The sequence below is a fragment of the Carcharodon carcharias genome, chromosome 17, assembly GCF_017639515.1.
Source record: "Carcharodon carcharias isolate sCarCar2 chromosome 17, sCarCar2.pri, whole genome shotgun sequence".
Taxonomy (NCBI): Eukaryota; Metazoa; Chordata; class Chondrichthyes; order Lamniformes; family Lamnidae; genus Carcharodon; species Carcharodon carcharias.
Window position 1 is genome coordinate 51,064,244 of NC_054483.1, and position 24,421 is coordinate 51,088,664.

At 43.3% G+C, this 24,421-nt stretch overlaps 1 protein-coding gene across 1 annotated transcript in view; it reads right to left on the reverse strand.

Annotated features, from left to right (window-relative positions):
* Positions 1-24,421, reverse strand: part of cabcoco1 (ciliary associated calcium binding coiled-coil 1) — a 132,386-nt gene that overhangs the window by 95,717 nt on the left and 12,248 nt on the right. Inside the window, exon 2 of the mRNA XM_041209060.1 lies at positions 12,245-12,351. Coding sequence (XP_041064994.1) covers positions 12,245-12,351 — 107 coding nt within the window. The remainder of the gene's footprint in view (positions 1-12,244; positions 12,352-24,421) is intronic.

Below are 24,421 nucleotides of genomic sequence, written 5' to 3' on the forward strand. Positions count from 1 at the left end.
AATTCATTGCCACAGAAGGCTGTGGAGGCCAGGTCATTGAGTGTATTTAAGACCGAGATAGATAGGTTCTTGATTGATAAGGGGATCAAAGTTTACGGGGAAAAGGCGGGAGAATGGGGTTGAGAAACTTATCAGCCATGATTGAATGGCGGAGCAGACTCAATGGGCCGAATGGCCTAATTTCTGCTCCTATGTCTTATGGTCTTAATAAATATTTCCCCTCAGTTTCTACATTGAAAGGGGAAAGTAAAACTAAGAATATCCAACTAGAATGTAGAAGAAGCACCATTAGAGAGATATTCAAAAGGAGGTTCCATTATGGCAAAGGCACTGACCAGACTTTTCTGAAGTTTCTTGAAAGTACAGGGCTGAATTTTCACTTTGGAGGCAGGAAGCAGGAGTCAGATCTGTTTCTAGATTTCAAACCAGTCCTCAGAGTGAAAGAGTCACTGACCTGTTATTTTGACCAGGACGCCCCTTTAATTGGCATAGAGACAGGTTCCCTGTTCAGCTGGAGGGTCAAGCAAAAGCTTTCCAGCTCGACAGGAGCAACAGGCTACTGCGAAGGGTAAGTAATTGAGAGGGTGCTTCAATATGTAGGTGCCCTCTCAGCAACTTTCTAAAAAATTTAAATAAAAAATAGAAAAGACAACCAGGCCACTGCTATCTGTGGTGGTAGAAGAAATCTCTCTACAGGGCAGTCTTTGACTGCACCCATACCAAGCAGGCAGGGTCTGTAGGCTTGCCTGGAATGTTGGCCCTCCAGCCTGCCACTGGACATCTGCCTCCAAGAGGTTGTATTTCCCCCATTGCATCTGAAAACTGGAGACAAGTGGAAAATCCCAGTCCACTTCCTTTGATGGCCCTTAACAAAGTCTTAGTGAGCCGATTTGGCTGCCTGCCTCATGGGAGCTTACAGCCTTGCGAGTTCCTGAACTTGTCTCCCTAAGATGGACGACACTGGAAATGGGGTTGGGGAAACTGGCACACAGGCCAGCACCAGTATTTTCGATCTCCATCAGCCTCCATTCCAGACCTTGGTGGGGCCTGAAAACTCTGCCCATGAATTCTGCTGAAGAAGTAGCAGGTGGAAACTGCTGCATCCCTGACCAGGAAAAGGAGAAAGGATGAAGCAGGAAACAATCGGTGTTAATTAATTTTAGCAGGGTTTTAGGTAAACTGCTGGAGTTGATAATACAGACTAAAGTTAGTAAACACTTAGAAAGACATGAGCTAATCAGGAATGGTAAGCATGGATTCATAAGGAGCAGGTCTTGCTTGATTAATTGCACTTTGAGTAAATTACAGAACTTTTGGATAAACAGAGATCAATGGATGTTGTTGGTATGGATTTTCAGAAAGTATTTTAATAAGGTTCCATAAATAGAAATCTGGTAAAGGGACTGAAAGCAGAGTAGATGTAAACAGCTTTTTTTTAGACTGAGATGAGGTTAGTGGCATGCTCAGGGATAAGTACTGGAACTTATAGGCAAGGTCAATATTTATTGCCCATCCTTAATTGCCTTTGAGAAGGCGGCGGTGAGCTGCTTTCTTGAACTGCCACAATCCATGTGGTGTAGGTACACTCATAGGGAATTAAATAGGGTGTTCCAGGACAATGTAGGAACAACGATTTATGGTGTCAGGATGGTGTGATTGACGAGGAACTTGAAGGTGGTAGTGCTCTCGTGTGCCTGTACCTCTTGTCCTTCTAGGCGGTATAGGGGTTGCAGGTTTGGGTTGTCAAAAAGGTTTTGGCGAGATGCTGCAGTATATTTTTGTAGTTGATACACATTACATCAGTGGTGGAGGGCGAAAATATTTACGGTGGTGCAGGCGATGCCAATTAAATACACATAGATGATAAAAGAAAAAAATCCAAGTAACAGTATTATAGAATTATTCAGCGCAGGAGGAGGCCATTTATCTTATTGTGCCTGCTCTCCAAAACAAATTTTTCATTTTTACCTAATTATCCAATTTATTTTGCAACCATCACTGCTTCAGGCAGTATATTTCTGATCACAACTCAGGAACAGAAGTAGACCATTCAGCCCATTGAGCCTGATCTGCCATTCAATTACATCATGGCTGATCATCTACCTCAACAGCACTTTCTCGCACTATCTCCATAGCTCTTGATGTCTTTAGTCCACAAAAATCTATAATTTTTAAAAAAGTCATTATTCATTCTCAGGATGTGGGCTTTGCTGGCTAGGCCAGCATTTATTGCCCATCCCTATTTGCCCCTGAGAAGGTGGTGGTGAGCTGCCTTCTTGAACTGCTGCAGTCCATGTGGTGTAGGTACACCCACGGTGTTGTTAAGGGAGTTCCAGGATTTTGACTCAGCGACAGTGGAGGAACAGCGATATATTTACAAGTCAGGATGGTGAGTGGCTTGGAGGGAATGTCCAGCTGGTGGTGTTCCCATCTATTTGCTGCCTTGTCCTTCGAGGTGGTTGCGGTCGTGGTTTGGGAAGGTGCTGTTGAAGGAGCCTTGGAGAATTCTTGCAGTGCATCTTGTAGATGGTGCACACTGTCGCTACTGTGCATCGATGGTGGAGGGAGTGAATGTTTGTAGATGTGATGCAAATCAAATGGGCTGCTTTGCCCTGGACGGTGTTGTGGGAGCTACATTCATCCAGGCAAGTGGGGAATATTCCATCACACTCCTGACTTGTGTCTTGTAGATGGTGAACAGGCTTTGGGGAGTCAGGAGGCAAGTTACTCATCGCACGATTCCTAGCTTCTGACCTGTTCTTGTAGCCACAGTGTTTATATGGCTAGTCTAGTTCAGATTCTGGTCAATGATAACCCCCCAGATGTTGATCGAGGGGGTTTCAGTGATGGTAATGCCATTGAACATCAAGGGGTGATGGTTGGACTCTCTTTTGTTGGAGATGGTCATTGCCTGACACTTGTGTGGCATGAATGTTACTTGCCATTTGTCAGCCCAAGCATGGATATTGTCCAGGTCTTGCTGCATTTGGACAAGGACTGCTTCAGTATCTGAGGAGTTGTGAATGGTGCTGAATATTGTGCAATCATCAGCGAACATCCCCACTTCTGACCTTATGATGGAAGGAAGGTTATTGATGGAGCAGCTGAAGGTGGTTGGGCCGAGGACACTACCCTGAGGAACTCCTGCAGTGATGTCCTGGAGCTGAGAGGACTGACCTCCAACAACCACAACCATATTCCTTTATGTTAGGTACGACTCCAACCTGCAGAGGGTTTTCCCCCTGACTCCCACTGACTTCAGTTTTGCTAGGGTTCCTCGATGCCACACTTGGTCAAATCCTGCCTTGATGTTAAGGGCAGTCATTCTCACCTCACGAATTCAGTTCTTTGGTCCATGCTTGAACCAAGGCTGTAATGAGGTCAGGAGCTGAGTGGCCCTGGCGGAACCCAAACAGGGCATCAGTGAGCAGGTTATTGCTAAGCAAGTGTCGCTTGATAACACTTTGATGACCTCTTCCATTAATTTACTGATGATCAAGAGTAGACTGACAGGGCAGTAATTGGCTGTGCTGGATTTGTCCCGCTTTTTGCACACAGGGCATACCTGGGCAATTTTCCACATGGCCGGGTAGATGCCAGCATTGTAGCTGTACTGGAACAGCTTGGCTAGGAGCACGGCAAGTTATGGAGCACAAGTCTTCAATACTATTGCTGGAATATTGTCAGGGCCCATAGCCTTTACAGTATCCAGTGATATCACGTAGAGTGAATCGAATTGGCTGAAGACTGGCATCTGTGTTGCCGGGGGCCTCAGGAGGAGGCTGCGATGGATCATCAACTCGGCACTTCTGGCTGAAGATTGCAGCAAATGCTTCAGCCTTATCTTGTGCACTGTTGTGCTGGGCTCCTCCATCACTGAACATGGGGATATTTGTGGAGCCACCTCCTCCAGTGAGTTGTTTAATTGTCCACCACCATTCATGACTGGATGTGGCAGGACTGCAGAGCTTAGATCTGATCCGTTGATTGTGGATCAACTCTGTATATCACTTGCTGCTCATGCATTTTGGAATGCAAGTAGTCTTGTGTTATAGCTTCACCAGGTTGACACCTCATTTTTTGATATGCCTGGTGCTGCTCCTGGCATGCCCTCCTGCACTCTTCATTGAACCAGGGTTGATTCCCTGGCTTGATGGGGGATATGCTGGGCTATGAGGTTACAGATTGTGTTCAAGTACAATTCTGCTGCTGCTGCTGATGGCCTACAGCGCCTCATGGATGCCAAGTCTTGAGTTGCTAGATCTGTTCGAAATCTATCCCATTTAGCATGGTGGTAGTGCCACACAACACAATGGAGGGTATCCTCAATGTGAAGGTGGGACTTTGTCTCCACAACTGTCCGGTGGTCACTCCTACCGAAACTGTCATGGACAGCAGGCAAGTTTGGTGAGGATCAGGTTAGGTATGTTTTTCCTCTTGTTGGTTCCCTCACCATCTGCTGCAGGCCCAGTCAAGCAGCTATGACATTTAGGATTTGGCCATCTTGGTCAGTAGTGGTGCTACCGAGTCCCTTTTGGTGATGGACATTGAAGTCCCCCACCCAGAGTACATTCTGCGCCCTTGCCACCCTCAGTGCTTCCTCCAAGTTATGTTCAACAAGGCGGAGCACTGATTCATCAGCTGAGGGAGGGCAGTATGTGGTAATCAAGAAGATGTTTTCTTGCCGATGTTTGATCTGATGCCACGAGACTTCATGAGGTCCAGAGTCGATGTTGAGGACTCCCAGGGTAATTCCCTCCCAACTGTATACCTCTGTGCTGCTACCTCTGCTGGGTCAGGGCAAACCCAGGGATGGTGATGTTGATGTCTGGGACATTATCTGTAAGGTAAGGTATGATTCCATGAGAATGACCATATCAGGCTGTTGCTTGACTCGTCCGAGAGACAGCTCTCCCAATTTTGGCACTAGACCCCAGATGTTCGTAAGGAGGACTTTGCAGTGTCGACAGGGCTGCGATTGTCATTGTCGTTTCAGATGCCTAGGTCGACACCGGGTGGTCCGTCTGGTTTCATTCCTTTTTTGTAACTTTGTAGTGGTTTGTTACAACTGAGTGGCTAGGCCATTTCAGAGGACATTTAAGAGTCAACTGCATTGCTGTGGGTCTGGAGTCACATGTAGGCCAGACCAGGTAAGGATGACAGATTTTCTTCCCTAAAGTATATTAGTGAACCAGATGGGTTTTTACAACAATCGACAACAGTTTGAACATGCTCAATGATTGAGTTTCCATAGCTCTCTGGGGTACAGAATTCCAAAGATTCCCCATCCTCTGAATGAAGAAATTCCTCCTCATCTCGGTCTTAAAAATGATCTACCCCTTATCGTGAGATTATGTCCCTTGGTTTTAGATTTATCAGCCAGGGTTGTCGAGTAAACAAATTCTCATTTAGCCCCTGGCTTTCGTGCCAATTATTTTAAATCTGAGTCCTCCAGTTACCAATCCTCCTGCCACTGGAACAGTTTCTCCCCATCTGCTCTATCAACATCCCTCAAATTTTTGATGACCTCTGTTAAATCTCCCCTTAACCTTCTCTGTTCTAAGGATCTATCCCAGTTTCTCTAGTCTCTCCAGATAACAAACTCCTTCTCCCTAATATCATTCTAGTAAATCTCTTCTGCATCTTCCTCAAGGTTCTGATGTCCTTCCTAAGATGTGGTGCCCCAGAATATGAAGGATTAGATTTAATAACTTGTAAAAGCAAGTGAACAGTTTACTGCCCTGTAACTCATATTCATCCAGCTTTTATTCATTATTGTTACAAATAGGATATTTCAACTTTTATGGCATATATTTATTGCCCCATTATACTTCAGATTTTAATTTGCACCATGAAATCTTACACAAAATACTGAAGGCCAGACAGACAAAAGAGCCCTGTACGCTTTAACCAAGTTACAATTAACATAGAACAAAGTTAAAGAGAACTTGAAGAACATCCTCAAATACCTTTATATATAGTTCATAATTAATAAATAAATGATTGAAGATTATTTTGCTTGGTATAAATTACTTTTGGAAGCAAATGTATGCTTATAATCTGAACAACAGCTGTTATAGTGTATCCAGGAGTATAATTACCCTAGACTCAAATTGAAAAAGTAACATAAACACTGCCATATGACAAAACCACAAGAGAAATAATTCGAAGCTCCAGTTGGCTTCCTGGAACAGTTTCTTATACCAGAAAATACAAGGCCAGTTCATCTTCAAGGTGACTCGTGCTCCAAATTTAGAAGATTTCTTGAGAAAATTGTTACACTAAAGCCAGTGGTTAAACCTCTCACTCTAAATAGCCTTGTACATAAAATGAAGGAGTTTCCAGAACATGTTAAAATTTAATCTTACTCTTTTGTTCTCATTCTCGATTGCTACTCCAATTCTAGAGGGGCGTTTCCTTCATGCATATGATTTTAGCTTCACCTTGCCCTTGGATATGTTGTTGTGAAGAAATGCAAAAAGTTAAGAAAAGGTGAAAACAAGTAGTTTTACTCTTTGGGAAATCTTACAGCTTCAGGATGCAACCTCAGACACCCACCCACCATCCCCTCCCCGCAGCCCCCAATCCCTCTTCATCCCTCGTCAGGGTGTCCCGTACTAATGACTAATTAGTTGGATACATTTTTGTGACTTTTAACCACATCCCCCCATAAATGGATAAGAGAGAGCTAAATGAGCAGGGGGGTGGGGGGGGGGGGGGAACGGTTAAAAATTAACTACCATGATCCCAGCCAACCTCATCAATCTGGCCAGCTGATGGGCGGTAAACAGCATCAAATAATGATAATAAGGTCCTGTTGTTAAATTCAGCAGAAACCACAGGCTTCTGAGATTTCTGAGTTCCCCATCCCCCCTTCCTACCTACAGACCTAATTCTAACTGAAAGTCACTTGCTCAATATAATTTTAGATAGCATATTTTTGGGCTCCATTAACTTAGTAGCTTGAAAAAAGTGCAGCAACTCCAATGTGGTTGGAGATAAGGAAACAGTGGACGTTATCAAAATTAACAGCTGGCAAACAAAAACATTGCTTTCAGAAACGTTCAACTCAATACACTGGTATTGCAGTGCACAACTTTCTTGAACTAATATTTTGAAACCGCATGGTGGCAAAGAACATCATGGGATTTAATAATGTGCAGAAGGTACACCATGCCACAATAGGATAGGTTCCATTGGCCAGTTTTGCCTGTCCTCATTTTTTAAAAAAATCATAAATTCAGCATAGGAAGCAGCCATCTTTGCTTCATTTCGCCTGTATTATTGCTAGTCCCAAACCACTGATCTACTTGACCCAGTTTCCTGCTGCACCCTTTATTACCTTTGTGCATTCATCCAATTTCCTGTGAAATGTTGTGACTGAATTGGCTTCAAGGTCCTTGGAGGTAACATACATATATTTTATATTCTAATAATATTCTGCATGAAACAAATTGAACCTCTCATTTTACACCTTCAATACTACCCTGGACTTGAAAGCCCTATTCACTAGCTAGATGAAAACATCTTTCATCATTTACCCTTTCATAATTCTTAATACTTCTATTTGCTCTCCTTAACCTTCCAATTTTCAGTGAGTGCAGCCCTAGTTCCAAATTGAAAATAGTGCTATCCTTTCAGTAAAAACTTTTGCCCCCTCTTTCTAATAACATATACCAATAGGAATAATGTAAGTGATTATGTAAATATGATGGTGACAGAGGAGGAACTCTTGTCACTAGAAGGATTCAAAATTGATGAGGAAGTGTTGGATAAACTGTCGGTACTTAAAGTTGACAAGGCAGCAGGACCAGATCAGATGCATCCAAGGATATTGAAGGAAGTGAGAGTAGAAATTGCAGGGGCACTGGCCATAATCTTTCAGTCTTCCCTAGACTCAGGGGAGGTGCCAGAGGACTGGAGAATTGCAAACATAACCCCCATGTTCAAAAAAGGTTGTAGGCATAAGCCCAGCAATTACAGACCAATCAATCAGTTTAACTTAAGTGGGAAGCTTCTAGAAACAATTATTCAGGATAGGATTAGTAGTCAGATGGAAAAATGCGGGTTGATTGGGAAGTGCCAATTTGGATTTCTAAAAGGTGAGATTGTGCTAAAATAACTTGCTGGAGCTTTTTGAAGCGGAAACAGAGATGGTTGATGAGGATAATGCTGTTGATGTAGTGTATATGGGCTTTGAAAAGGCATTCAATACAGTGCCATACAAGCGACTTGAGAGAAAAATTATAGCTCATGGAATAAAAGGGACTGTAGAACTTGGATATAAAATTGGCTGAGTAATAGGAAAGAGAGTAATGGTCAATGGATATTTTTCAGGCTGGAGGAAAATTTGTTGTGGAGCTCCCCAGGGGTTAGTATTGGGACCCTTGCTTTTCCTGATATAAATACGAATGATCTAGATCTTGACATACAGGAGACAATTTCAAAGTTTGCGGAAACTTGGAAACATTGTAAACTGTGAGGATGACAGTGTAGAATTTCAAAAGGACATAAACAAGTTTTCGGAGTGGGCAGATAGGTGGCAGATGAAGTTCAATGCACAGAAGTGTGAGGTGATGCATTTTAGTAGGAAGAACATGAGAGATAATATAAAATAAGGGGTACAATTCTTAAGTGGGTGCAGGAGCAGAGGGACCTGGGTGTATAGCTGCATAATTATTGAAGACAGCAGGACAGGTGGAGAGAGCAGTTAATAAAGCATACAGTATTTTGGGCTTTACTAATAGGGACATAGAGTACAAGAGCAAGGAGGTTATGCTGAGCTTACATAAGACAGTAGTTAGACTTCAGCTGGAGTATTGTCAGTTTTGGGCACCACACTATAGGAAGGATGTGAACACATTGGAGAAGGTGCAGAAGAGGTTTACAAGAATGGTTCCAGTTATGAAGATAGATTGGAAAGGTTGGGATTGTTCTTCTTAGAGAGGAGAAGGCTAAGAGGAGATTTGATAGAGGTGTTCAAAATCATGAGGGGGCTGGATAGAGTAGATAGGGTGATACTGTTCCCACTCATAAAAGGATCAAGACTGAGAGGGAACAGATTTAACGCAATTTGCAAGCGAAGCAAATGTGATGTGAGAAAAAGCTTTTTCACACAGCTAGTGGTTTGAGTCTGGAATGCACTGCCTGGAAGTGTGGTGGAGGCAGGCTCAATCGAAGCATTCAAGAGGGCATTCGATAATTATTGAATAGAAACAATGTGCAAGGGTACAGGAAAAAGGCAGAAAAATGGCACTAAGTCATAATGCTCATTTAGAGAGCTGCTGGAGAGATGATAGGCTGAATGGGCTCCTTATGCGCTGTAACAATTCTGAGATTTATGATGGAAAGGCAAACATATGATTAAATAGCACTCCTGAGATTCCTTTCTGAATTCCAGTTTGCAAATCCAGGATTTAGGGTGTTCTCTCTCTTCATGTAACCCTCGTTATCCGGGGGTTGCTAATCATGGCTCAATGATGCCACGTATCACAATGGAGCAAGAAGAGGCAGGCCCCAAGAACCATCTCAGCTGATAACGGGATTGAACCCATGCCATCGACATTTTTAAGCACCATACTCTTAACTAATTAACTGGCATCTACATTTAGGGTATCATTCATACTTTAAATGTCGGTGGAAAATTTGTTATCACATTGATCACCAAAGCAACTAAATTTCTAATTTTCTGAAAGCCCACTTGGCTGCTATTTCCATAGCTCTGTAGCCTGTGACATTCTTTAAGTTGTACTCGAATGCAATCTGTAACCTCATGGCCCAGCATATCCCCCACTCTACCATTACCATCAAGCCAGAGGATCAACCCTGGCTCAATGAAGAGTGCAGGATGGCATGCCAGGAGCAGCACCAGACATACCTAAAAATGGGGTGTTAACCAGGTGAAGCTACAGCACAGGATACCTGCATGCCAAACAGCATAAGCACAGGTGATAGAGCTAAGCAATCCCACGACCAACTGATTAGATCTAAGCTCTTCTCTCCTGCCACATCAGGTCGCGAATGGTGATGGGCAATTAAACAAGTCACTGGAGGTGGCAGGTCCAAAATATCCCCATCCTCAATGCAAAAGACAAGGCTGAAACATTTGCTACAATCTTCAGCCAGAAGTGCTGAGTGGATGATCCATCTCGGCTTCCTCCAGAGGTCCCCAGCATCACAGATGCCAGTCTTCGGCCAACTTGATTCACTCCACGTGATATCAAGAAAAGGCTGAAGGCATTGGATATTGCAAAGGCTACAGGCCCTGGCAATATTCTAGCAATAGTACTGAAGACTTGTGCTCCATAACTTGCCATGCCCCTAGCCAAGCTGTTCCAGTACAGCTACAACACTGGCATCTACCCAGCTATGTGGAAAATTGCCCATGTGTGTCCTGAACACAAAAAGCAGGACTAATCCAACCTGGCCAATTACCGCCCAATCAGCCTGCTCTCCATCATCACTAAAGTAATAGAAAGGGTCATCAACAGTGCTATCAAGCAGCACTTGCTTAGCAATAACCTGCTCACTGATGCCCAGTTTGGGCTCTGCCAGGGCCACTCAGCCCCTGACCTCATTACAGTCTTAGTTCAAACATGGATAAAAGAGCTGAACTCGAGGTGGGGTGACAGTGACTGTCCTTCACATTAAGGCCGCATTTGACCAAGTGTGGCATCAAGGAGTCTTAGCAAAACTGAAGTCAATGGGAATCAGGGGAAAAAAATCTTTGCTGGTTGCAGTCATAACTAGCATAAAGGAAGATGGCTGTGGTTGTTGGGGGTCAGTCAACTCAGCTCCGACATCACTGCAGGAGTTCTTCAGGGAAGTGTCCTGGGCCCAGCCATCTTCAGCTGCTTCATTAATGACCTTCCTTCCATCATAAGGTCAGAAGTGGGGATGTTCGCTGATTACTGTACAATCTCAGCACCATTAGCAGGGAATCAGATACTGAAGCAGTCCATGTCCAAATACAAAAGAACCTGGACAACATCCAGGCTTGGATTGACAAGTGGCAAGCAACATTCGCGCAACACAAGTATCAAGCAATGACCATCTCCAACAAGGGAGAACACAATCATCGCTCCCTGATGTTCAACGGCATTACCATCACTGAATCCCCCACTATCAACATCCTGGGGTTACCATTGACCAGAAACTGAACTGGACTAGCCATATAAATACTGTGGCTATAAGAGCAGGTCAGAAGCTAGGAATCATGCGGCGATTAACTCACCTCCTGACTCCCCAAAGCCTGTTCACCATCTACAAGGCGCAAGTCAGGAGTGTGATGGAACTCTCCCCACATGCCTGGATGAGGGCAGCTCCCACAATATGGGGTTCTGTAACTGTTTTCTTGTAGGTTCGCTCAATGTCTTGTTGCTTTTCTCAGCTTTCAAGGAACTTGACACTGTACAGGACAGAGTAGCCCGCTTGATTGGCGCCACATCCATAAACATTCACTCCCTCCACCACCAATGCTCAGTAGCAGCAGTGTGTACCATCTACAAGGTGCAATGCAAGAATTCACCAAGGCTCTTTGGACAGCACCTTCCAAACCCTCAACCACTACCATCTAGAAAGACAAGGGAAGCAGATAGATGGGAATAGCACCGACTGGAAGATCCCCCCCAAGTCACTCACCATCCTTACTTGGAAATATATCGCTATTCCTTCACTGTCGTTGGGTCAAAACCCTGGAACTCTCTTCCTAACAGCACTGTGGGTTGTGGGTGTACCCACACCACATGGACTGCAGTGGTTCAAGAAGGCAGCTCTCCACCACATTCTCAAGGGTAACTAGGGATAGGCAATAAATAAAGGCAAAATACTGCGAATGCTGGAAATCTGAAGGGAAAACAAAAAATGCTGGAAAAACTCAGCAGGTCTGACAGCATCTGTGGAGAGAGAGACAGGGATAATGTTTAGAGTCCATATGACTCTTCTTCAGATCTGAAGAATTGGCAATAAATGTTGGCCCAGCCAGCAAAGTCCACATCCCATGAATGAATGAAAAAAAATGTTAATTTTTTCCGAACACCATATTTATATAAAGGACCAGGCTAAGAACTCAAGTGTATTATTACATGGTTAAGAGGCAAGGAGGGCTGGGTGACAATATTGGGGAAATACGTACTGTTCAGAATCTCCAATTTCTGGAAAACGTTTGCTAGCTGGATGTACTTTTGCATGAAAGTCCAACATGATCAAAGATTCCAAGTTGACCCTTAATAGGTTCAGTACTTACTTTTGAACTCCATCCACTGTCAATTGTACAAGATCAGACATTTGAGAAGAGGAAATAAATTTCCAAGCCAGTGGGTTTTCTCTTTCCTTCAAGTAGACCTTTTCATTCTGCATAGTAAACAACAGTGTAACTTGCATTCAACCATAGTCATTCACTATGCGGCAAAGACAACGAATTCTCAGTCCATGTCAGATACCTCTTCTATTCATATTATTACTTTCTTTTCTCTCTAAAACTTTTCTTATTCTTCCTCCCGTGAAAACAGTACTGATGCATGGTCCCACTGGCAATTCTTGAAGTGTAAACTGAGGCTGAGAATGTCAGCTCGTTATTTAATCATGGGGTAATCGTGGTTGAATTCAGCAGTGTTTTCACCCTCAGGCAAGGATCACAATGTAGTGATCAGAAGCACAAATACAAGATGATTTCTCTCCTAGCTAAGAGTCGTGAAGGTTAATTGTAGAACCCCAACACAACAATCACTACTGCCCCAGCTAACAAAGGCCTAAGATTCCGCCAAATCCTTCCTGGATGATAAGTCAACTCACTCAGCCATTAGGGAAGCTTAGGTTCTCATCAATTGACACAAGACAGAACTATAGACGTTCACCACTCAGGGGACCATACGACCCATCTTGTCTATGCCAGCCATTTGCTAGAGCAATCCAAAAATACACCCACCACTCTGCTCTCTCCCATTGCTACTGCTGCAAAATTCTCATTCTGCTAACTCATTGCATTGCGTGTGGAAGCAGCATGCAAACTGTATTAAGTTTGTTCTTATCAAAATATTAGTAACTCTTACAATTCCTGTTATGACTGGCAAATTTATAAAATGCAACACTCACATTTCCACTGTAGTAAGTACACAAGATTGGAGATGCAATGATAAGTTCTAGTTTACTGTATTAATAACAGAATGTGAATGAGAAAAGGCACAGTTACTGGTTAAGAAGGTATATTTGAAGAACAGACTTATCAAAATAGAATATTAAGGAATTCAGTAACAATAAATGATAAATTATTTTATGTGTATGCCCTGAGTTTATTAAGTTTACCAAAAAAAAATTGTTGACATCACCGTTTCCTGTTCTGCTTCAACATGTACTGAACTGGTATATCACAGTGGTCAAATAAAAATGAGCACCACTTTACTGCAGAGATTGAAAATTAAGATAAACAAACTTCAACAATATTTTCCAGTGTGGAAAATTGAGCTGTATAATCTGGCTGACAAGATTAGCTTCACACATACATATAGACACACATAGTCACTGAAAATTACATTGTGATAATTGGCCAAAGTTATTTAATTCACATCTGGACCACAGTGCAGAAGAGTTTTTCTGTGTCACAAAAATAAAAAAATATTTATATTTCACAATATTACAAGGATGATTTCCGTATTATTTGCATATATAGTCTTGGGACTCTACAAAAATGAAAGTAATGGCTGTTTAATTCAATAAATATTACAACATGAAGGAATAAGTCAAATATACGAAGATGAAATATTATTAGGATTATGTGCGAAAGGCGTAATGGCAAAGTTAGCAGTGATGAAATAATGTTGAAAGTTAAAGAAGAGGGGAGCAGGGAGAAAGGAGGGGGACAGTGAGGGAAAAGGAGGGGTGAAACATGGATGGAGTGAGAGGGGAGGGGGAAGAGGAGTGTGGAAGAGGAGGAGGCAGGAAAGGGAATGGAACAGTGCTGAATAGGGAAGGGGAACATAAAGTAGGGGAGAGAGGTCTACTGTCTGAGATTTACCTGAATTACTGGTACTTAAACTAACCTATGCTGCTCTTTTTCTTCAGTTGGTGTTTGCTGACTGCTTTCAGCCTACTTCAAAGTTCAGCATTTGTGTTTGAGCACTATTACATCATGACACACATAACTCCTGGGAAATTTGACTGATAAATTGACAGCTCCATCTTTTGGAATGCTGCAATTGTACATGGCAGGCTGTGGATGAATCAAAGGATGAAAAATACGAACCAGGTACAGGAGTAGGCCACTCAGCCCCTCGAGCCTGCTCCCCCATTTAATAAGATCATGGCTGATCTGATAGTAACCTCAAATCTGCATCCCTCCTACCCCCCTCTAACCTATCACCCCCTTGCTTACCAAGAATCTGTCCTGCTCTACCTTAAAAATATTCAAAGACTTTGCTTCCACCACCTTTCCAGGAAGAGAGTTCCAAAGACTCACCACCCTCAGAAAAAAATTCACCACATCTCCGTTTTAAATGGGCGACCCCCCTATTTTTAAACAGTGGCCCCTAGTTCTAGATTCTCCTGCAACAGGAAATATCCTCTCCACATCCACCCTGTCAAGAATCCTCAGGATCTTATATGTTTCAATCAAGTTGCCACTCACTCTTCTAAACTCCAGCGGATACAAGTCTAGCCTGTCCAACCTTTCCTCATAAGACAACAGGTGTAGTCTGATAAACCTTCTCTGAACTGCTTCCAACGCACTTATGTTCTTCCTTAAATAAGATGACCAATAGTGTATACAGTGCTCTAGACATGGTCTCACCAATGCTCTGTATAAACTGAAACATAACCTCCTTAATTATGTATTCAATTCTCCTCACAATAAATTAGAACATTCTATTAGCTTTCCTAATTACTTGCTCTAACTGCATACTAGATTTTTGCGATTCATGCACTAAGACACCCAGGGCACTTTGCATCTCAGAGCTCTGCAATCTCTTACCATTTAGATAATATGCTTTCTTTTATTCTTCCTGCCAAAATGGACAATTTCACATTTTCCCACATGATACTCCACTTGCTAGATCTTTGCCCACTCACTCAACTTATCTATATCTTTTTGCAGCTTCCTTTTGTCCTCTTCACAACTTAGCTTCCTACATATCTTTGTGTCATCAGCAAATTTGGCAACCATCCCATCCATCTCTTCTTCTAAGTCATTTATATAAATTATAAACAGTTGAGGTCCCAGCAGTGCTCTGTGGCATGCCACTCGTTACATCTAGTCAACCTGAAAAAGACCAATTTATGGCTACTCTCTGCCTCCTGTGAGCCAGTCAATCTTCTATCCATGCCAGTGTTACCACCCCCCCCATACCATGAGCTTTTATTTTCTGCAATAATTTTTAATGTGGCACTTTTTCAAATGCCTTCTAGAAATCTAAGTACAGTACCATACACCAGTTCCCCTTTATCCACAGCACATGTTACTTCCTCAAAGAACTCCAATAAGTTAGTTAAACAGGATTTCCCTTTCACAAAACCATATTGACTCTGCCTGATTACTTTGAACTTATCCAAGTGCCCTACTGTAGCTTCTTTTATAATTTCTGTCTCCCTCTCTTTTTGAATAATGGTGTTACATTTGCTATGTTCCAATCTAATGGGACCTTCCCAGAATCCTATTCAGGGTTTCAGAAAATTAAAAGCAATGCACCAACTATCTCACTAGCCACTTCTTCCAAGACCCTAAGATGAAGTCCATCAGGACCCTGTCATTTTTCAGCCCGGAGCTCCAACAATTTACTCAGTACCACTTCGCTGGTGATTGTAATTTGAGTTCCTCCCTCCCTTCCAATTCCTGATTTATAGCTGCTTCTAGGATGTTACTTATATCTTCTATATTGAAGACTGATGCAAAATACCTGTTCAATTCATCTGCCATCTCCTCGTTTTCCATTATCAATTCTCCAGGCTCAATTTCTATTGGACCAATGATCACTTTTTTTCACTAGCTTCTTTTAAAAATATTTATAGAAACTCTTACTATATGTTTTTATATTTTTGGCTAGCTTTCTCTTGTACTCTCATTTTTCCCTCCTTAATAATCTTTTAATCATCCTTTGCTGTTCCTTATATTCTGCCCAATCTTCCGACCTTCCACCTATCTTTGCACAATTATATGCTTTTTCTTTAAATTTGATACTACCTTTAACCTTTCCAGTTAACCACACATGGTGTGTCCATCCCTTGGACTTTTTCTTACTCACTGGAATGTATCTATTCTGTGTATTCTGAAATATCCCCTTAAATGTTTGCCACTGCATCTCTGTTGACCTAACCCTTAATCTAATTTGCCAATTCACTTTAGCCAGCTCTGCTTTTATGCCCTCATAATTGCCCTTATTTAAGTTTAAAAACATAGTCTCAGACCCACTCCTCTCTCCCTCAAATTGAATGTAAAATTCAATCCATGTTATGGTAGTTGCTACCTCGGGGAGTCTTCACTATGAGATCATTAATTAATCCCATCTCGTTGCATAATACCAGGTCTAGCACAGCCTGCTCTCTGGTTGGTTCCAGAACATGCTATCCTAAGAAACTATCCCAGAAACATTCTTTGAAGTCCTCATCTTTTATGCTCCACCCTACCATGTGGTTACCGTTAGGGGGCTTGCACAAGTGACTTCTTGCCTTTACCATTTCTCATCTCTACCCAAACCATTTCCACATCCTGGTTTCCTGAACTTTGGTCGCCTCTCCACTCAACTGTGCTAATACCATCCTTAACTAACAGAACCACCCCTCCACCTTTTCCTTGCTTCCTGGCGTTCCTAAATGTCCTATACCCTTTAATGTTCATGTCCTCCTGCAGCCATGTCTCTGCAATGGCTATCAAAATGTACTCATTTCCATGTGCACACAGTTCATCTGTTTTGTTTTGAATGCTTCTGCATTCAGATAGAGAGGCTTTCGTTTTATCCTTTTAATAACTTCTGGTCTCAACTGCTGATTTACAGTTAGATTTGTACTCTCTATCCCTTCATGTCATGGTCTGTGTTTCATTTACTGTAATAATACCTTTCTCTTTTGCCATGTCTCTACTCTTTGATTTACCACATCTTCCCAAATTTGATCCATTGCCCCCACTACTTAGTTTAAAACCCTCTATATATCCGTAATTATATGGCTTGCAAGAACACCAGTCCCAGCAAAGTTCAGGTACAGACCGTCCCAACGGTACAGATCCCACTTTCGCCAGTGAGCCATGAACCGGAACCCATTTCTCCCACACCAGTCTTTGCGCCACACATTCATCTCCCTAATCTAATTTGTCCTATGCCAATTTGTACATGGCTCAGGTAATAATCCAGATATTGCGACCTTTGAGGTTTTGCTTTTTAATCTGGTGCCAACCTCCTCATGTTGACTAAGCAGAACCTTCTTTTTTGTCCTGCCTATGGTGACCACAATGACTGGGTCCTCCCCCTCCCATTGCAAGTTCCTCACCAGCCCCGAGCAGATGTCCCGGACCTTGGCGGCAGGCAGGCAACACAGCCGTCTGGACTCGTGCTCTTTGTTGCAGAGAACGGTGTTAATCCCTCTGACTATACTGTCCTCTGCATTCCTTGTAATTCCACCCCCACCCCCGTTTGAATGGCTTCCTGTACTACAGTATCATGGCCAGTCAGCTCATCCACCCTGCAGCCCCCACTCTCATCCAAACAAGCTGAAAAAACCTCAAACCTGTTGGACAATTGCAAGGGCAGAGGCTCCTGTACGCCTGCCCTCTGGGTCCCCTTATCTGCCTCACTTGCAGTCACACCCTCCTGTCCCTGACCATTGACCAAATCAGAAGACCCTATCCTAAGGGGTGTGACCACCTCCTGGAACAAAGTGTCCAGGTAAATTTCCCACTCCCTGATGTGCCGCAGTGTCTGCAGCTCAGCCTCCAGCTCAATAACTTGGAGTCCGAGTTCCTGCAGCTGCAAACACTTACTGCAGATGTGTTTGCCCTGGATCACATCGGTATCCAGAAGCTCCCACATTCTGCAAATCGCAGTATATCTCCGGCCCTGCCATCTCCAATATGTGTTAATTAATCAATATTTGCTAATTAAGTAATTATAATTAATAAAGCCAACACCTCCCAATAGTTTTTGGCACTGCCAGTAAACTTCATAATACTGATAAAACAACACAGTACTTACAATACTGATAATACTAATAATACCAGTTACTGGTTTACCTGCTCCTTCTGCTGCAAAGTGAAAATCAAATACCAGAGGCTGAAAAAAAAAGGAAAAGCACCTCCTCCCCACCCTACATTACATACTTTACTTATTTCAGTAAACCTTATCTAAAACACCTCTTTCTCCCTACACAGTGAATTCCCACTTTGAACCAAATTCCCAAATTCTCACTCGGTCTCTGACTCACTTAGGTTGAAGTCTCTCCTCACTGACACGTGCCTCTTACTGAAACAACACAGAAGGAAGCCACTTGACTATTGTGCCTGTGCTGGCTCTTTGACTGAGCTAAATAACCCCACTTCCTTCTCTTTTTCCATATATCCCTGCCAATTTATCCTCTTTAGGAATTTAGCCAACTGACTTTTGAAAGTTATTATTGAATCTGTTTCCACCATTCATGCAATGCATTCCAGATCAGTGCATAAAAAATCCTCCTCTTTCCACCTTTGGTTCTATTGACAATCACTTTGAATTTGTGCCCTCTGGTTACCAATTCTGCTACCACTGCAAACAGTTTCGCCTTATTTACTATTTTAGTAAATCTTTTCTGCACCCTCTTCAAGGCTTTGGCATCCTCCCTAAAGCGTAGAGCCCAGAATTAGACTCAACACTTTAGCTAGGGCATAACCAGTGCTAAATAACTAAAGCCAAGGATGTAACACCACCAAACATCAAGCCATCGTTTCCAAGAATGTCACTGATTCATCTCCTCTGGAGATCTTCCCTCCAATCTCATAATCCCTCAACCATGGACTGCCTGCTTCTACCTCCTTCCTAATATTCAAGCCACACTTACAGCTGGTTCCTGTTCCATAGAACTGATCTCTTCTCATCCGGCTCCTATTTTTTTCTTCTCTTGTCCAGGCTTTTCTTAACTTATCCATGACTTTTCCAATGTCCTCCATCACTTTAACAGTTTCCAATTTCCCAGCCCTATCTCCTTTTAATCATAGGCATCCAATGTCTCTACACTTCCAATCCCCACCAGGATGGTCTGAGAGCTCTCTGCTTCTTTCTTAAACGGAGGCCCAAACAGTCCCCATCCACAGCCACCCTCTTCTGCCTGGTTGAGCTGGTTCTCATGTTGAACAACTTTTCCCTTCATTCCACTCATTTCTTCCAAACAAAAGATGTCATTATGGGAAATTGTCCTAAATATGCTTGCCTTTTTGTAGGGTATGTAGGACATGCCATGTATCAGTTCTAACTGGTCCCCTCCTGCACCACTTTTTCCAGTAGATTGATGACTGTATAAGTGCAGTTTCCTGCTCTCACCCGGAACTGGAGAATTTGATCAAGAATTTATGGCCTTCTCTGGTCTTCACGTGATCTATCCCTGGCTCTTTCCTTCCCTTGGTTTTTCGGTCTCTACTTCTGAAGATAGGCTATGGTTCAATATTCACTATAAGCCCACTGACTCCCACAGCTAACTTGACTACACTTCTTCACACCCTGCTTCCTCTCAGGACTCTTTCATTTTCCCAGTTCCTTCAGCTCTGTCACATCCATTCTGTCAATGCCACTTTCTATACCAGTTCTTCTAATATGTCTTCTTTTTTCCTCAACTTATGATTCCTCTTTACCCACCACCATGGTTGACAAGTCCCTCAACAGTGTTGATTATATTTCCCACATTTCTGCTTGCTCAGAACCATGACTGGGTTCCCTTTGTCCTCATCTTTCACTCCAGCGGCCTCCATGTCCATTGGACCATCCTCCACTATCAAACACAATATTCCCCTTCCCTCCCCTTTCAGCATTCCGAAGGGACTATTGCCTCCATGACATCCTGGTACGCTCCACAATCACATCCAACACCTCTTGCCATTTGCATGGCACCCTCTCATACAAGTGCAGGAAATGCAACACCTGCCCTTTATCTCCTCCCATCTCATTTTGCAAGGCGTCAAAACAATTATTCCAGATGAAACAGCAATTTACCTGTATTCAGTAAACATACTGTATTCACTACTCACAATGCAGCCTCCAGTACATTGGGCAGATCAAGTCAGATTGGGTGACCCCTTTGTAGAACACCTTTCTTCAGTCCATAAGCGTGATCCAAGCTTTCGGTCACCTATCATTTTAATTCTCCGCCCCACTCCCCTCTGACCTCAGCCTCCCACATTATTCAATGCATAACAAAAGCTTGAGGAATAGCACCTAATCTTTCCAATACGCATTTTACAACCTTTTAGACTCAAGAATGCATAAAACAATTTCAGATCACATCTTCAGCCTTGCTTTCTTCGGCGTTGTTTAGTTCTTGTTTTTAGTTCTTGGACAGTAACTCTTAGTAATGATTCTGCCACTGCCATTTACAACTTTTCTAGTCACATCTTTTGCTCGTCTCATCACTGACTGTTTTTGACCAGCACCATCATCCTTTTTGTCATTCAATCTCTTCTACCTTCCATCCTTATCATGACCAGCTTTTCAAAAGTCAAAACCAGAAGACATTGAAAAGCCCTGGGAAGATGAGGCTTTGTGACCAATGGCAGGGCTCTAAGGAAGGGGCAGTTGAAGGCATGAGGTCATGAGAAGTCATCTCCCCAAATATGTCCAGCCAGGGTTGGCAATCCTATTAAGACACCCAATTATTGAAGACAGCACTTACAAATCACAGACTCTTCAATGGCATTTCTGCCTCATTTTCTTTAAAAAAGTGAAACCAAGGCTTTGTTTATCAGCCAGAATAGCTTGTTTCAGTGTTGTAACTTTGATGTCTGTTTTGTGTGTTGAAATTCACTTGACAAATGCATTATCAGCTTTGTGCTACAGATGAATCTTGCAGTGCAGTTTGCACAATGTATTGACATGGCCCAGGAACTGCTGTTAGTGAATAAATACTTAATGTGTTTGCATGACATTTCTTGGTCTGATCTGCTAATGACTGCATTAAAAAAACAAAGAAACGTATGAATGCATTCAGCATTTCACTGCTAATATTGCCAACAACAATTTCTAGTCTTAAATTAAGAGAAGCACTGAGGTGTCACAATTCCCATTTGTGAAGTCTCCCGACAACAAAGCAATCATTTGCGCTAATGAGAAGTCTGTGGTTGGATGTCAGCAGTAAGAGTGTCAGAAACAAATGAACTACCAGCACCATGTAATGACTATGTGACTGCATCTTTAGGGCTAATTTTCTAGTGTCCCACTCCCATCAGCATGTGTTGTCAATGTGGGTGTGTTGCCCATAATATTAATTTTAATCAATAGAAATTGAGAAAATTGTGACCAAGCCCAAATTTCTGATGTTCCACCAACAGTGCACATTCCCTATTGCAATGGCAAATTTGTAAAGGTATTCCTTGCTAAAGGAAAACCCAGGCAGCCCCTGTGCTGGCTTTAAATTTCTGATAACAGAAAAGAACTGACTCTGATATCAGCTAATTTTCTATAATTAAAAATGTCAACGGTAGTCATAGGTCACTTGTTCAGTTTCCAAGAGCAGAAAATCCTAGCCTCAATTTACCCCCCTCCCCCTATATATTGTGCAGAAAATACTGTCAAATCTGCAAAGTGCACGAACATAAACTGGTCAGATGAAGTTTTACTCTTGCACGTATTAGAAAAATCACAAATCTGAGATAGAAAATTTTGTATAAGATTCCTTTTGACATGAATAAAGCAAGAAGGAAACAAGAATATGCGGCCAGTGTGCAGGGTGGTGGTGGGCTCTGAGGATGCGTCAGGCTGTTAGTATGTTACTGATTTTGAGGCATCTGAAAAAGAACCGGTTGACAATTGTTCATGCATCAAGTTGACTTAACAGCATAGACAGTAACAGCCTGAATTATGTAGAAGTCCAATTGGAGAAAGTCCGTGGAGCTACATAATTCCTCTAATCTCTCTCTACACTAAAGTAATATTTATACATACAACCCACATCTAGGGACAGCAATTAAGACTGTTTCAAACTGAGCTTTCGGCAGTTGAAAGGCACATTTCTGATATTATGCAATAAGATAAAGAGCTACTAAAGTTATACATCACGCTGCCCCTCTTTGTTTACTAGTGATGTGTATATGCACAACTTGTCAGATATTATGGCCAGGATTTTCCTGTTAGCAAGCGGGGGCGCGGGGCCCGCTCGCCAATGCGTAAAATGACGCATGGTGACATCGGGTGGATTCCCGACATCACCGCACTTTATTTAAATTTTCAAGTAGGCGGGGGCTCAGCAAAATCAGCTGTGTGCCCCCCCGACCTGTCAACGGCCAATTGAGGTCATTGACAGAGTTATTTAAATAATGAATGGACCTGCCCATCCAACCTTAAGGTTGGCGGGCAGGCCAGGAGCCCTGGCAGGAATTAGAAAAAGCATGAAACATCATCCATGGGCAGGATGAGGTTTCATGTAGGTTTTTAAAAATTTAATTAAAGTGTTTTTAAAAGTTATGGACATGTCCCAACTCATGTGACATGAGGGGACGTCAGGGTTTTTTTTTCTATTTTAATTTTTTTTTAACAGTAGAGACGATCTCTCTGGTGCAGCACTTAGCCTCAGGGAGATGAGTGCGCTCCTTCATGCGCACGTGCAAAAGAGCGCACTCTTGGGTTTAGGGACTCCCCCCCGCCTGCACAGGGAGCGCACAGCACTTCCGTGCAGACGTCACACAGGGTGGGCCTTAATTGGCCCACTCACGTGAAATGGCGGCGCGCCCCCCAATTGGGGGTGCCAATCAGTAGCGCGCCTCCGCGCGCCCTATCTTCAACTCCCCCCTCCCCCCAATGGGGGAAAAATTCTACCCTATGGTTAACAGTTTACTTTTTTTCTTTCATAGGATGTGAGCATCGCAGGTGCGGCCAGCATTTGTTGCCTATCCTTAATTGCTTTGAACTGAGTGGCTTGCTAGGCCATTTCAGAGGACAGTTAAGAGTCACATGTAGGCCAGACCAGATAAAGATGACAGATTTCCTTCCCTAAAGAACATTTGTGAACCAGATGAATTTTTACAACAAGCAATGATAGCTATCATGGTCACCATTACTGAGACCAGCTTTATATTCCAGGTATCACATTTAAAGTCCAGCCACAAGCACACGTCTCAGTGCTTCCAGACCACCATTGCTACACGGAAGACATGGCCCTGGAACTGAAGACAACCGCAGCCCCAGGTTCAGCGACACTTTCCTCGAGCACCTTTTGGATGCCATGCTAGCCTGCCGGGATGTCCTCTATCCCCACTCTGGCTGCAGGATTGGCGGCAACAGCGCTAACGCAGCTTGGGAGGTGATGACAGTGGTGGTCAGCGCCAACACCCTTCAAAAAGAGGACAGCCACCCAGTGCCGCAAGAGGATGAATGATTTCCTCCGTTCTGCCAGGGCAAGTCATTCTTCTCATCACTCTCAACTCACACACTCTCAAACACATCACAGGTCCACAGGACCTTCACTCACTGCCAGTTCAAGGGACATCACCACTCACTCTCTCACACTTACCATCATTGTCCTCATCCTGTCCTTGGGACCATTCACCACCCACACAGGCCAAGCATACTTTTCATCTGGCCTGGCAGGCATCCTGCTTACACTTTTTCGATCTCTATTCATGCAGGACAAGCTGGCACACAACAAAAGCGAGAGGTCACAGGCTGATGGCAAAATGCCTGAAATAAAGGTCCTCACAGACGTTGAAAAAAAAAAGAACCATCCAGCTGACCGGCTAGAACCTGGACTGGTCCTGTGCTGACAGTGAGATCGGTGGTGCTCTACCAAGTGTGGGTCCAGCAGTGCAACATTCAACCAGATAACCGTGCTGTGAGTGACATATCCTGTTTCACAGGCCACAGCCGTTCACTAACTATCTCTCCTTGCTTTTGCAGGCATAACTGCCAAACAGCCGATGGAATCCACAACCAGGGCTTCCAATCAAGCCCCGGAGAAACCTCTGAAGAGGAATCTGGAGGCATCCTCCCCGAAGCCCCATTACAGTGCTCACACACAACCTCTACCAGTCCAGGGAGACATTACTCAGTGGGACCTAGCTTTCGAATAGCCCCGGGATCACAATCTGGGAGCACATCGCACTTTCTAATCCACAGCAAGTGGAGGCAGGGACTTCCCAGGTTTCTGGCACTTGGAGGACTGCTGGAGGCCAGAACTTTGCCTAGTCCAAGTCAGGTGACGAGCCTCTGGACTCAGTCATGTCACAGCTGCTGCAGCTGCAAAGGCAGGTTTAGGAACATGAGGAAGGAATATC